This window comes from Monodon monoceros, unplaced genomic scaffold, assembly GCF_005190385.1.
Source record: "Monodon monoceros isolate NGI ecotype Baffin Bay Population unplaced genomic scaffold, NGI_Narwhal_1 Super_Scaffold_17, whole genome shotgun sequence".
NCBI classification, from domain to species: Eukaryota; Metazoa; Chordata; class Mammalia; order Artiodactyla; family Monodontidae; genus Monodon; species Monodon monoceros.
Window position 1 is genome coordinate 34,466,188 of NW_021703773.1, and position 15,254 is coordinate 34,481,441.

A 15,254-nucleotide genomic window follows, 5' to 3' on the forward strand; every position below is an offset into this window, starting at 1 on the left:
ATGTGATCGTTGGCTTAGTTAAGTTTAAGTCTGTCATCTTGCTGTTTGCTTTCTATTTGCCCGTATGTTCCTTGTTCCTCTTCTACTTTCTTTGGCTTAGTTGATGTTTTATGCTTCCATTTTGTAGGATTCCATTATTCCTTTTAACTTACTGGCTGTAACTCTCAGTTTTATTTTAGTGGGTGCACTAGGGTAGGCTTTAAAGGAGACATCGTTCGTATTAGCAGACTACCTCGAGGCAGTACTATGCTACTTCACATATAGTATAAAACACTCGCGGTAGTACACTTCCGTTTCCCCACTCCTTCCTTTGTGCTACTGTTGCAGTAAATTTTACTTACACATATGTTATCAAATCCACAATACATGGTTATGATATCATTTTGTTTAAACAGTCATCTGTTTTTAAAAGAGATTTAATAAGAGAATAGCTTGTGTATTTAACCAAACAGCTACCACTTCCAAAGGCTACTTATTCCTTTTGTAGATCTGTATTTCCATCTGATGGCATTTTTCTTTCTGCCTAGAGGACTCCCATTGCATTTCTTGTAATGAGAGTCGACTGGTGATTAACTTTTGTATGTCTGAAAAAGGTAGTTATTCCGCCTTCCTTTTTAAGAGATATTTTCATTACTTACAGGATTCTATGGTGACAGATTTTTTTTCTTTCAGTACTTCAAAGGTGTCTCTCTACTGTCTACTTACTTTCATTATTTACAGCAAGAAACTCTGTGTTTAATGTGCCTTTTTCCTGTGTCTGCTTTCAGACTTATTCCTTATTATTGATTTTGAGCAATTCTTTTTTATAACTAAGTTATTTTATTATTATTTATTTATTTATTTATGGCTGCACTGGGTCTTCGTTGATGCGCACGGGTTTTCTCTAGTTGCGGCGAGCGGGGGCTACTCTTCGTTGCGATGCGCGGGCTTCTCGCTGCAGTGGCTTCTCTTGTTGCAGAGCATGGGCTCTAGGTGTGCAGGCTTCAGTAGTTGTGGCGTGCAGGCTCAGTAGTTGTGGCTCATGGGCTCTAGAGCGCAGGCTTAGTAGTTGTGGCACGTGGGCTCAGTAGTTTTGGCTCGCAGGCTCTAGAGCGCGTGCTCAGTAGTTGTGGCGCACAGGTTTAGTTGCTCTGCAGCATGTGGGATCTTCCCAGACCAGGGCTCGAACCCATCTCCCCTGCATTGGCAGGCGGATTCTTAACCACTGGACAACCAGGGAAGTCCCTGATTTTGAGCAATTTTAATCACAATTAAATGCCTTGGTATAATTTTCTTTATATTTCTTGTGCTTGGAGTTTGTTGAGTTTCTGGGATCTGTGGGGTTTTGTAGCATTTCTCAAATTTGATTATTTTTCGGTTGTTATTTCATCAGCATTTTTTCTGTTCTCTCCTCTCTGTCTTCTCCTTCAGAGATTCCAGTTACATCTATATTGGCCTTTTGAAGTAGTCCCACATCTCACTGACGATGTATTCATTTATTATTTTTTTCTTTCTCTGTGCCTCATTTCATATAGTTTCTATTACTCTATCTTTAAGTTCATTAATCTTCTCTTCTGTGATGTCTAATCTGCCATCCATCTCACCCAGTGTATTTTTCCATCTCAGACACGGTACTTCCATCTCTACAAGTTTGATTTGGTTCTTTTTCTTTTTAATGTCTTTCATGTCTCCATTTAATTTTTTGAACGTATGGAATGCAGTTATTAATAAGTGTTTTCATGTCCTTGTCTATTCATTCTAACACCTGTGTCAGTTCTGGGTCAGTTGCAGTTGCTTGATTTTTTCTCCTCATTATTTTCCTGCTTCTTTGCATGCCAGGTACTCTTTGATCAGATGACAGACATTGTGAATTTCACTTTGTTGAGTGCTGGTTATTTTTCTATTCCTGTAACATTCCTAAGCTTTGTTATGGGACAGGTAAGCTACTTGGAAACACTTTGATCCTTTCTCGTCTTGCTTTTAAGATTTTTTATTGAGACCAGAATGATGTTTAGCCTATAGTTCTAATTATTCCCCACAATTGAGGCAAGGCCTTTGTGAATACATTGCCTAATAAATTATGAGGTTTTTCTAGTCTGGCTGGAAAAACTGTACACTATTCTTGGCCCAGTTTGAGCTTTGAAAACTGTTCCCTGTAATTCAGCGGTCCTTTACAGGGACAGTTTTACCCAGGCAAGACATTTGGTAGCGTCTGAGCATATTTTATTATTACCATGACTAGGCGTGCTACTGGTATCCAGTAGGTTGAGGCTAGGAATGCTGCTAGACATCCTACTATAGGATATCCCCCAACAGAAAGAAAATTTTCCATCTAATGTATCAGTAATGCCAAGGTTGAGAAACTCTGCTATAATCCTTTCCAGTCATTCTTTCTCTGGCCTCCAGCAGTCCCCTCACACACATGTGCTGGTCAGTGCACCGCTGAATTCTCAAGAAGGACCCTCTGCAGACCTGCAGAGTTCTTTCCCCATGCAGCTCTCTTTCCTCCAACACTTTGTCCTGCAAATTCTTACCAGCTGTTCTACCAGACTTTGAGCTCTGTCTCTTTAGCTTAGAAGTTGGCTGAGCTCTTCCTGGGTTCCTCCTTGCTGTGCTACAGCCTGGAAATTCTTTCAAGGCAGTGAGCAAGGGTACTCAAGGGCTCACCTTGTTTGTTTCCCTTTCTCAAGGTTCACTGTCCTTCGTTTCTTCATGTCAATAACTTGAAAACTTCGTTTCATGTATTTTGTCTATTTATTGTCGTTGCTGTTTTAGACAGGTGGGTAAATCCCCTTCCCATTACGCCATCTTGGCTGGAAGCAGAAGTTGACTTCTTATTTATTATTGCTATCGAATGTTCTCTTTATTTCCTCTCTTGTTTAAAGAAAGCAGCCTTCCTTGTTTTTAATCTTCTCAATCACAAATTATTCACTATATTTACTTTTCTCTGTACCTGCATCTTCTCAACAAGCTCACTTTTGTTACTCATGGTACACTCTCCTTTCCCTGTGTTTCTTTACACGGTTTTGTTTGTGTTTTAATTTCGTGTCTCAAACATGATTCGCTTGCGTTCTTCTATTTGAAACTGTAAGCTCAAATTTTAGTTATGCTTGAATTTAGCATTATTAAAAAAATCACCATAACATGATTTTATTTTTGTTCTTAATTATTTCAATTCTTTGATTTACAAATTTGTCTCAGGAAACAAAATTACCCCTGAAATGAACAATAGCAATTGATTTCATCTTGTGTTCAGTTGACAGTAATGTAACTATTCAGTGAAGGAAACATTTTGAAGTGCTTGTGGTGTTCAAAGTTGTATTTACTGTTGGATTAACATAACTGGTAATAAATCATAAATACTAACTTATTAGGGAAAATACGAATTGTGAGTAACAGAAGGCAAAATTGTCTTGGTATTGTGTACAAATAGCTTAATTTAGATCTTTAATCTAAACTCTGCTGAGGTAAATTAGTGTTTCTCTGAAATCTGCTTACTCTTTTGGGTGAGCTTTTCCAAACCATTATAAAGTGAGGAGACAGTCTATGCAGGAGATATTCAAGGTAACATTCAGGAATTTGTAATCCTTACAGAAAATAAATAACAATGGAAACATGAGTGAATTTGATGAAAAGCTTACTTAATCCTTTGGGTTTGGCTATTTGTTTTTACTTCCGTTGCTAGATTGACATATAAGCTCACAGAATTTTAGAAGTACAGATGATTTTAGGGATGTTTGTCATGGGCCTGAGAGATTGTAATCATTGGCATCAAGGGTTTTAAAAATATACAAAGTCCAATAAAAATCAGATTACTTCCTAAAGGTGCAATTTTAAACTGTTTCTTTGGAGTTAAGAGCAGGTTATGAAACAATGTGATAATGTCGTTAAGTTCTGTGGCCAAGTTTCAAAGCATGTTGAAATAATATACAGTATCTGAAATAGAGGATATGATCCCTAGTGCCCCTAAGTCAGGACTGCCTGCGCATTCATTCAAACAATCAAACACTTTGCAAGATATTGAGAAAAAACAAATAGCCAAATAATGGAATTTGCTCTAAGACCAGCTGTGTTTTCCAGAGCAGTGCTATGGGCAGTAACTGAGTGGTTTTTCAAGGAGCTAATGAAAATTAACCAAATCAGTTTGATATTGTCATATACTTGCTGTAGGCAGTTCAACTGAAAGTTTTCGGTCCCCTTTCTCTCTACTAGTTTCCTTTCCTTTTCAAAGGCCCCGCCCCCTGACGCAGCGAGGGTCCTGTTCGTTAACTGCTTTATGCTAAATATGCTCCCAGCGACCCTCTTCCTCTGGTAGGACTATGCAGTCACCATCGAAGTGCTTCAACAATTTAACACCAGTTAAGAAAATGCTTTTTTTTTTTGGCGGTACGCAGGCCTCTCACTGCTGTGGCCTCTCCCGTTGCGGAGCACAGGCCCCGGACAGGCAGGCTCAGCGGCCATGGCTCACGGGCCCAGCCGCTCCGCGGGATGTGGGATCCTCCCGGACCGGGGCACGAACCCGCGTCCCCTGCATCGGCAGGCGGACCCCCAACCAGGGAAGCCCAAGCAGCTGCATTTTTTTAACCTTCTCGTCCTCAGCTTTGAGTGCAGGAGATAATGCAGAAAACTGCCTTTTTTTTTTTTTTAATTAAAAAGAAATTTTTTTACCCTTTTTTTATTGAAGTACAGTTGATTTACAATATTGTGCTAATTTCTGCTGTACAGCAAAGTGACTCAGTTATACACATATATACATTCTTTTTTTATATTCTTTTCCATTATGGTTTATCCCAGGAGATTGGATATAGTTCCCTGTGCTCTACAGTAAGAGCTTGTTGTTTACCCATTCTAAATGTAATGGTTTGCATCTACTAACCCCAAACTCCCAGTATGTTAATTAATATCATAATTTTAATATCAAATAAAAAATTATCACACTGGCCTCACACAACAAATTTTCCCAATATCCTTTATGGATGTGATTCTTAAAATTATGTAAATCACAAGATTAATAGTAAATGTAAACAGAAGAAATTATAGATATAGACAAAAGGTTGGAATATTCTAATAAACACTGCCATTTCCATGGGATATTAATCTAAGAAAACTGCCTTTTGAAGTCACACTGAACTCACTGACTTCCATCAGAAGCATATCTGTAGTTGCAAACGTTACAGTGTAAATTAAATCCTTGAAGAGTTTGAACCATGTGCAAAACCGGAAATACAGATGCAAAAGATTTTTTATTGTTTGGAAGCTCTAAGCCCAAAATGCCTTTTTCTTTGATGGTGTATTTGAATACTCTATCTTGATTTTTCATGGCACTTTGGAATTGCTCCACAAATAAAGAAAAGTCAGATATTTTGTGCTAGAGATGTTGTATAAAGCTCAAGAATGCATAAAATTATCTTTTGATTACTAATTTATTAACATTTAATTGGAATTGATTTTTAAACATTGGTAACATTATTGCAAGGATGCATCTTTGCTACTGATGACGTATGTGCATATTATTACTTTAAAGAACTTATTGACTTATCTGATTTGCAAGACTGAAAAACTGTATCATGGACTATATAGTAAAGAAAATACTTTTTACATTCAAAGGTCCAAAGGGACAAAGAAAAAGACAGAATGGAAATATGTGTGGTCTGACTTAGACATGGGCAATTTTTTTTTTTCTGTAAAGGGCCAGACAGCAAATCGTTTAGACCTTGTGGGGCCATCAGATCTCTGTATTAGCTTCCTAGGGCTGCAGTAAAAAAATATCACAAATTTGATGGCTTGAATCAACAGAAATTTATCCTTTCAGTTCTGGAGGCAAGAAGTATGGCAGTGAGGTGCCGGCAGGGCCATGCTGCCTCTGAGGTCCTAGGGAGGCATCTATTCCCCGCGTCTCTGCCGGCTTCTGGTGGCTGCTGGCTACACTTGGCACCCTTGTCTCGTAGCTGCATTCCTCCATCTCTGCCTTCAACGTCACATGGCCCATTTTCTTGTTTGTCTGTACGTCTCTGTATCCAAATCCCCGTCTTCTATCTCATAAAGGGACCAGTCATTGGATTTGAAGCCCACCCTAACTTACTATGACCTCATCCTAGCTCGATTACAACTGCAAAGACCATATTTCCAGATAAGGTCACCTTCACAGGTACCAGGGCTTAAGACTTCAACGTATCTTTCTGGGAGCCACAGTTCAATTCACTACAGTCTCTGTAGCAACCGCTCAACTCTGTCTTTGCAACGTGAACACAGCCAAGGAGAATACGTAAACAAATACATGTGCTTCGTTCCAGTAAAACTGTATTTACAAAAGCAGGCCATGGGTCAGATTGGGCCAGGGGACTAGAGTTTACCAATGCGTGGCCTAACTAATTGAAACAAAACTGCAGCAGAGAAGAAAAAAAAAAACAGTTTTTCCTGGCATTTTAAAAAAAATATTTATTTGGCGGCTCCGGGTCTTAGTTGAGGCACGTGGGATCTTCACTGTGGCGTGTGGGATCTAGTTCCCTGACCAGGGATCAAACCCGGACCCCCTGCATTAGGAGCACGGAGTCTTAACCACTGCACCACCAGGGAAGTCCCAGTCAGTCCATTTTTAAAGTATAAAAATGCCTACATATTTGTATATATAGCAACACTTATTTTTTGAAAGATGTCAACTTAGGGCAAGAAATGGAACCTTTATAATGATTTCAAATCCCAAAACTCTATTACTAAAAATGCTTGAATGACAATATTTTTCTGGTCAATGAAAAGCTTTTTGAGGATCATTTAGTTATGAGAGTCCATATAAACCTTTCCTCCAAAGAGATCAAGGCTATTTTGGAAACAAGATTTTCCTTTAACTTGGGCATATTTATTCACTCCAGTAGAAGGAATGTACCTGTTTCCCTCACTAAGCATATGTTCCCTGAGGGCAGGGACAGTGTTTGATTCAGTGGTGTGTTCTCAGCATGTTAGTCATTCGATAAATATTTATCTAAAGTGACTTCTGTTTGTTGGAATAACAAGAGTAAATTCGCGTGTTGTTGTTTTAATCCTGTTGTACAAATATAGTCCCTGTCACCGCACCTTGAAATTATTTATTGTCTTAAACAGAAAGGAAAGCTACGTTAAGGGGAATCCAATTTCTATTAAAAGCTATTGGGAGAACTTGTAAAGAGAAAAATGGAGTAATGAATCAGAGGGGGTCCGTGAAAAATGTTAGTTTATAAAATAGGATTCATCAAAAAGTAGAAGAAGGTAGGGAAGTCAAGATACATGTCAACAACCAAGCTAAAATATTAGCAGCTACTTTAACAGTGCAGCTCAGTTCAGTAGCAGAGACACATGGAACCCCATGTGGGATACCCTCAATATGGGAGGGGTAGGATTCAGTTTGGTTGAAGAGGCGGCTGGAGGAGCACCCAGCTTTTCCAAGCATAGGTTCTGGTATTCTGGGGTCAGTCCAGCTCAGAGTTTCCCCACTCTCCTTATCGCTGGAAGGAAGGCAGAAGTTAGAAAGTGAAAGGTATTAGGAGTCGTAATTTTGCTCAGAAAGAATCAAGACTTGTTGACAGCGTAGATGTAACCTGAGTTGACGTGGGCGAATCAGAGTCAGCGAAGAGACTCCGAGTTGGAAGCACATTAGAGAGAGCAGTGTGATGTGTTTCATGATGGCCAAGGATGAAGAGAGGGGGAGAGAGACTCTTCCGGAGAAGGACTCTCAGGAGAAAATAGCTAAATACGAGTCCCAGCCCTAAGGACGTGGAACCCAAGAGAAGACCTGGGGCCACCAGGAATCATTTGTTTCAAGTTGATTATGGAATCACTCAAATAAAAAGTGAGTTTAGGAAAGGAGTGGGGCGGGGAAGACACTGAATGCTGAAGACAAGGCCTTAAGGGACCTTCAGACTGAAAGGAAAGACAAAAGGAGAAAGAATTGAAAGGAGGACCACGTAGAATGTGGATGAGCCCTGGACCACGGTGTAGAATGTGGATACGGCCCTCCCTCTTCTGGGCCCTGTATCTTCAGCAGCAGAGCCTTTTCTACCCACCCTGACCCCTGTCCTTTTAGCAAATTCAGGAAAAAGAGAGTTGCTAGGCAGAGAAACACAATTCGCCCTGCTCCTTCTAACTCATTCTCGCTACCGGCCCCTGCAGGAAACTATCCCATCAATTTAGCTACTTGCATTGCCTTAAAAATCAAGATAGTGCTGATTAAATTCATTTTCTAGAAAGCACAGTGCTTTTGAAGGAGAGGAGTAGAAGAGAAGGATCCGCTTTTTTCCACCTGTCAAGACATTTAGGTCATTAACACATGATAATTGTGCCCTCTGAAGGAGACGTCTTTGTGAAAAATAATCAAACGTTCAATGCACTTGACAAAGTTTTACTTCTGTGAAGCTCCCAATTTGCTCCTAATCTTCAATAAATAAATAAATAAAAGTAGTATGCGTTTTTGTAAGAAAAAGAAAGGTAATTTTTTATGAATGGAGAAAATGCAGCAAGAGAAAACTTTTCCATTGTGGAAAATTTAGAAAACGTCAAGACCAATTTTTAGCTAGCTTCTGTATCAAAATTTGTGGTTGACCTTACTTCTTTTTTTGTATTAATGTGAAAAATCAGATCTAGTAGCTTAAACAAGCACCCGTAGCTCTCATTACCAGAACGTGTGCCTCACTTCCTGATAATACAGGACATTTTACACTGATTTCACGAATTTTCATTTCTTGTGGAAAGCAAGTTTGCTCAATAAGCAATAATACCCTTACTTTCCACCATTCTCCAGATTGAGAAGGGTACAGTCAGTTTGTAGGCGAATGTGACGCTGACATCGTGCAAACCTTTTATCTTCACAGACAGGCCAGTGAGAATGGAACCCTGAGCATACTTCGCCGCAGCCAGGACTGATGTGCGCCCGGAAGGAATGAAGCATGGATGTGAAGGAGCGTAGGCCTTACTGCTCCCTGACCAAGAACAGACGGGAGAGGGAGCGGCGCTGTGCTAATTCCTCAGCAGACAGCGCGGAGTGCAGGGTTCCTACACAGAAGTCCTACAGTTCCAGTGAGACCCTGAAAGCTTTTGATCACGATTCCTCGCGGCTGCTTTATGGAAACAGAGTAAAGGATTTGGTTCACAGAGAAGCAGATGAGCTCGCCAGACAAGGTAGGTCATCGCTCTAGCAGAGCGAAGCACGCTCGGCTCCTGCAGGTGTCACTTTTTTCCCTTCGAGGTGATATGATTATTTCTTAGATTGATGTCCTACCCTCTGATTTAGACTTTGAGATATTAGATGATCCCCGAGTATCCCACATTAAAAGTAGAAAGCCACCTATGGACACATGGACCCAGATGCAGGTATGGACCCATGTAAAGAATCATCCCACACCCCACATTTCGTATGTGAGGTTGCGATTCTGCGTGTGGTCCAAGTGTTGGTGCATAAACTTGAAACCCAGGTCTCCAGGGCTCCCTGCCAGGCTCAGGAAGGTGCACACAGACACTGTCTTTGTAGTTAGAACTGGTGTGAGGAAACTCATCTTTCCCTCATGAGAAAGTAAGAATTCTTCCTCTGGATCATCTCGTGATCCATCTGGCCCAGCTGTTTGTGTCTGTTTATAGAAGAGCCTGCGTCACAGGGGTTCCATTTTCTCTCTCGAAGGCATTTTGGGACGTTCAGTTTAGGCCTTAAAACATCCTAGTTTCCCATAATGTAATCCATTATGGTTTGGTCCTTCCCATGTGTTTGTTGGACACTTTTACACTCTGTTTTCTGCCTGCGTGTTCTGCCAGTGCAATAGCGACTTCTGTAACTCGAGTTCACAGTCCTAACCCTACTGATTTCCATGCTTTAAAGACAGTGGCTTCTTTAAAATTAGGCATACAGAGGGACATTTTGTTCCTTCCAACACAGTCTTGAGATGTGGGCAACGTTACCACTAATAAAAATAAAATCCTCTTACATCTGCATTGCACAGTTCATTTACCTAGAGCTTAGCATCCCGTAGCTAACCTTATCAAGAAACAAGGAAAAATAAATTAAACTTCAGAAATAAAGAATATATTCTTTCTTTTCCAGTCGCCTTACAGACAGTGTGACTAACAGTTTGATACTGAACAGGAACAAACTTAAGAAAAAGTAACAATGCTATAAATCATTCCAAAGTTTGAACTTTTCCATGGTTCTTTTCTTCTCTACGTTGTGGAAAGAGCCACCCTCAATAGATTGAAATAGTGTTCCCTCACCTAAACCAGTTTACGTCAAGAAACCTCATTTGATTTGCCAGAGAGATTGTGTTCCCCGCGAAAGCATGCCTTACTAATTACAGGTATCGAATTATACGAAAGAGGAAGAACTTGCTTAACGTTTCAAATCCAGTTTTTAAGGGAAATACAGAGCAGCTATTTGAGATAGGTACTCTTGCTAAATTAAGGGACTTGAGTTCATTGTCCCATGTGTGATCATTCTAAACCCCATTTCTTCCTTCATAATCTCTACACAGTTAACAGAGATTATCAGAGTACATTTTTCACCAGTATCAAAAACAGCAGGTACTGTAGAAATGCAGGCAGTCTGAACCCGGTGTGAAGTCTCACCTTTTGTAACAAAAATAACTTTTAGTGCCCTGTTGGCAAAGAAGAAGCTACATTGTGGGATCCCGGGAGAGGGAACAAAGCAGCACATGTGGCGTGATGCGCCGAGGAAGCGCGTCTCTGCCCCAAGCAAGCGTTTAGTTTAGGCAGAGAGGATGCTTAACGGGTTAAAAATAGCGAGCTGAAGTTTTCACCTCCCAGGCAGCGTTCGTCCAGTGCACACTGTTGCTCATGACACGGCGAGGCCATCTGTGGAAAGCCCGGAACCAAAGTCTTAGGGGACCAAACATCCCTGTCGCCTAGCTCCTTGCCAGCCAAGGACTAGAGAGTGAACGGGGCAGAGGGAAGGGACAGAGACAAGGCAGCCGCCAGGGGCCTCTTGTCAGGAGCGGCCAAGTGCAGTGGTGAGAAGAGGTTTCAGAGCGGAGGTGAAAGGAAAAGCAAAAGTGCAGCGTGCGGAGGTGCTGCCATTCAGTTGACGTGTTCATAAATCGGGTCGTATTAAGGACGTAAATGGAATGCACTGCTATGGACAGCTGAGGTGTGCTGATTCCTTACCTCGTTCCAGTCAGTGTGCTCGGAGTCACGTGCACCATCACTGAACTCTCACAGCACCTCGGGACGTAGGGCCCAGGGGCATCGTCCTTTCACAGGTTGAGACGGTCGAGGCTTGGAGGCCTGGGATCCCGTGGCCAGTGAGGGCCGTGCTGGGACTTGAACCCAGGCCTGTCTGCCCCCAGGTGCTCAGGCTTCTAACCTCTGTGCAGTTGCCAAGGCAGAAAACGGGCAATTCAGTGTCAACCTTGCCCTTTGGTTTCGTGGAGTCAGTCTTAGCCAATTTTGATGGTACCGATCGAGAGAAATGAGGAGACTGGACACATATTTGGGAAATAAAATGGGCGTGATTTTCTGATTGGGTGGATGAGCATGTGGGGAAGCGGGAAGCATTGCAAATGCTTTTTCTTTCGTCTGCTTTGATGTGGGGAATATTTGTAGCAGGAGCGGCAGATGAGGTGAGAAAGGAACAAGGGAAAGTCTGCTATCGGGTGATGTGTTTCCCAAGCACGCATGATGAAGAATCCTCCCAGCCTTTCATTTTCTTTGAACCTGACAAATGTCAGTTTTTCCTCCCTGACTATTATGCTGTGGTATTAATTATTTAATTGACAAAATGTGCTTCCTGCCACAGCTCCTGACATCATACACATAATAAAAATGAAAGATTAAAAATATTAATGGTAGCCAAAGACCGTTGAAACTCTTCCAAAGAATCATGCTAATTGAGCTTGTCCATGGAGTTTCAAAGCGGCTTGCCAGTCCAAATCCACTTCTTCTTTGAATGACACAGGAAAACGCAGCTTCAGCTGCAAGAAGGGAGAGTAGAGACGCCTGTTAATGCAATTACATGGAGAATTCAAATCTAGAAACACAATGATTTTAGTCAACCTTAAAAAAAAGAAATGTAGTATTTTTATTTTTATCGACCAGTTTTATGGCCTATTATCAAACTTAATTTTAATCATTTTTTACGGCTTTACTGACTGGCAAGTGACTATTGTTAATTACGTGTTATATTCAGATACTGTAAAGCTAAGGAGGATTTCCTTTTCACAGTAATGTGTCATTTGACCGGTTCTCACACAGATCTCTTTCTCTCCTTTTAAATCTCTCCGTGTGGTTTACTGGGTGGTGGGAATAGTCCTTTTAGCAGCTGTGGAGCTCTCTGTAGGTGTGATGGGGTTAGGCTAATAGTGGCTTCTTTGGCATCCTTGGATACTATTTTCTTTGATTCATCTTTGAAGGGAATTTATCCTGTCAGATCTGAGACACATTTCTTATGAAACAGCTGCATAAGATCATCCCACAGTTTTTAGAGAAGTGATAAAATAAAAGATCTTTCCTTCTCCGCACTATGTACATTGCCTGTGATGTCCTTGACCAAATGTGGAAGCTCATCAACTCCAGTGAGGAACATTGGCCGTGAAGGTGAAGTTTGAAATGAGGTGATATCTGGAAGTGGGAACACTTTTTTTCCATAGAGCCCTAACCCTGGAAAAAAAGGAAAAACACCTCTGAGATAGTCTTAACCCGAAGTGTTTACCCGTTAGTCAGTCATCAGTGTTGTGGTTGTGAATTTCAGAATTTTAAAATGAAAAGCCTACCATTTATTCTTCATTTATAGAATGTCAGGGGAGGAAGGTTACCTGTTTTTAAATTTGAAAAGCAGACAGCCTTATGTCTGTGTTTGTACGCACCTGAAATCAAAATACATAATACATTTACAAAGTAGGAAAGGGAAGGAGGAAGGTCATTGATTTCTGAGTGGGGCTCCCTGACTGCCTGCTTCTGGTCCCAGCAACTCTCCTCTTTCCTCACCGCTGCTCTGGGATTTGCCTTCTCTTCCTGCTTGTCGCCATCAGGGGTGCTCAGCAACCCCCAGCTCCCACAGACACGACTTCTCGCCTCATGGTATTGCTGGCCCAAGGCTGGTTCCAGTAGAGTTGGTGGGAAAGGAGACGCCACAAGCCCTGAAGCCTCCTGCTGCACCTGCTGCACCTGCTTGGTGGGCTGTGTCCTGAGACCCGGTCCATCTTTTATACAAGATTCCAGACGCTAGACCTTCCCCTGACCAAATGTGACCCTCTTTTGAGAAACAAAAGGGCATTAGAGGCGCGGTCTGAATTTTTCTGTACACATGTATCCAGGACTCTGGTATAAGGGTTGTTCGAGTGATGCCTCATTTACCCCTCTCCCAAATGGCTCTTTACCCCTCCTGAGCTGAGCAGTGATATGGGTGCACATGAGGTCTAGAACCCTCTTAGGGTCCTGGTGGAAAAAGCCGATGCACGTGCCTTTCTTCTTGGGCCAGATGAAAGCTCGAAGTGGGGTGAAGCCCTAGCGTGAGGATCAGAGAGGACGCTGTGGCTTCACGGTGCCGGAGAGAGGCTCCCCGGCCCCTCCCACACTACTCACGGGGGTGGACGTCGTGCTGCAGGGGCAGCTCTCTTCCTTGGCCCCTCGGGAGCTGAGGGAGCCTAAGTGGATGCCTTTTCTCCCCTCCAGTACTGTGAGAGTGCCAGCCCCGGAACTCAGGGAGTAGAAAGCCTTGTCCCCAGCAACTAAGACGACTTGTCACTGCTTCCAAGGCAGCCCCCAGGAAAGCAGCAACAAGCTTAATGGCGCCCAGCACGTAGGAAGTGAGGTAGGATACAAAACAGATCAGGAAGCTCTGAATGCAAATGAGCGATGGGAAGAAAAGGAAAACCCAAACCCAAATGAAAGATTATAATAAGAGCACTCTCAGACATCTAAGTACAAAAAAAAAAGCACAGCAGCAAAACCAGCAGTAACGGCCGAACGCTAAGGTGGGGAAAGCCATAATTTACAAACCAAAAAAACAGAATAGATATGTTGAAGAAGGAAGGGTGGTCATTGCTGAACTCCAGATGACTGGTTTTGAAGACCAAGTAGAAGAAATGACTCAGAAGATGAAGTTCCAGGTAAAATTAAGAAAACACACACACACACCCCTTAGCACATCCTCGAGAAATTCTTTAACTTTGTGGATAAAGATATATTACAAGATTCTAGAGAAGGAAAAACAAGTTTCTCTTCTTGTGACTTACAAAAGAAACAAATATAAAACTAATGAATCTCTCATCATCAACAGTGAAAACCAGAAGACAACAGAATAACTTCTACCACAAGGAAAAGACTACAACCCAGGGGTTCTATATGCAGAGAAGATATCATCCATCTCTCAGAGTAAATGCAATATATTTAGGGACATGCAGAGATTCAGAGACTGTATCACCAATGTGCACCATCTGAAATATTCAAGAAGTGATACCAACTGAATCAGAGTCACTACCTGTGAAAGGAAAGGAAAACGTGGTGAACCACCCACCGTGCAGTATATGTGCGGTCAAATCCCAAATGACGATAGAGCGAGTGGAAATGTGCAAGAACCACTACAAGGGAAACCCTAAGAAAAGACTAGAAATAAAGCTCCTTCCATATCAGCAAAATCCAATAGTTGGGAGAAGCTGGTAGGGAAATTAAAAGTGTTCCAAAAATCTCATCTGAAGAAAGAGGGGAGAAACAGTTATGGAACAGAGCTTTAGTGGAGGGGAATAATTGCTATCTTTCATTCATGTGGTAATGAAAAATATGTATTTGAATATGAATGTCAGGGAAGGGAAGGTAATCATTAGTGAAATGAAGAAAGCACAATAGACCTACCTAATTAGCAGGGGGGAAAAGGCATGAATAGCAATCTGATCGATTTAGCAAAAACAGCTCCAAGGAAAAAGAGGAAACAGGTAAAATCATGAATAACCATAAAACAAGATGGAAGACGTGAACTCTCCCATATGACATATTACATGAAATAGAAATGAACTGAATTTTGACACAAACAGAAACTAACCAGCTGATTTATAAACGTTATTGGTATTTATAAGAAACAGACTTAAAATGGTTAAAAAGTGGTTGAGAATAAAGAGATGGATATCAAGAGATATCAGGTGAATACAAACAAAAAGAAAGTAGGATTGGCAGTATTAATATTAGGAAAGGTGGAATTTGCAATTAAAAACACTCAACAGGGTAAAGAGAACCACTAAGTAAATGGTAAGAGACAACGGGATGAATACTCTTAAAGTGCATACATTACACAATATAGCAGCTAAATTTACAAA

General features: G+C 41.5%; 1 protein-coding gene across 1 annotated transcript in view; it reads left to right on the forward strand.

Annotated features, from left to right (window-relative positions):
- Positions 1 to 8,819: 8,819 nt before the first annotated feature.
- TENM3 (teneurin transmembrane protein 3) overlaps positions 8,820 to 15,254 on the forward strand; it is a 430,454-nt gene continuing 424,019 nt past the window's right edge. Inside the window, exon 1 of the mRNA XM_029226434.1 lies at positions 8,820 to 9,126. Coding sequence (XP_029082267.1) covers positions 8,895 to 9,126 — 232 coding nt within the window. The 5' untranslated portion in view covers positions 8,820 to 8,894. The remainder of the gene's footprint in view (positions 9,127 to 15,254) is intronic.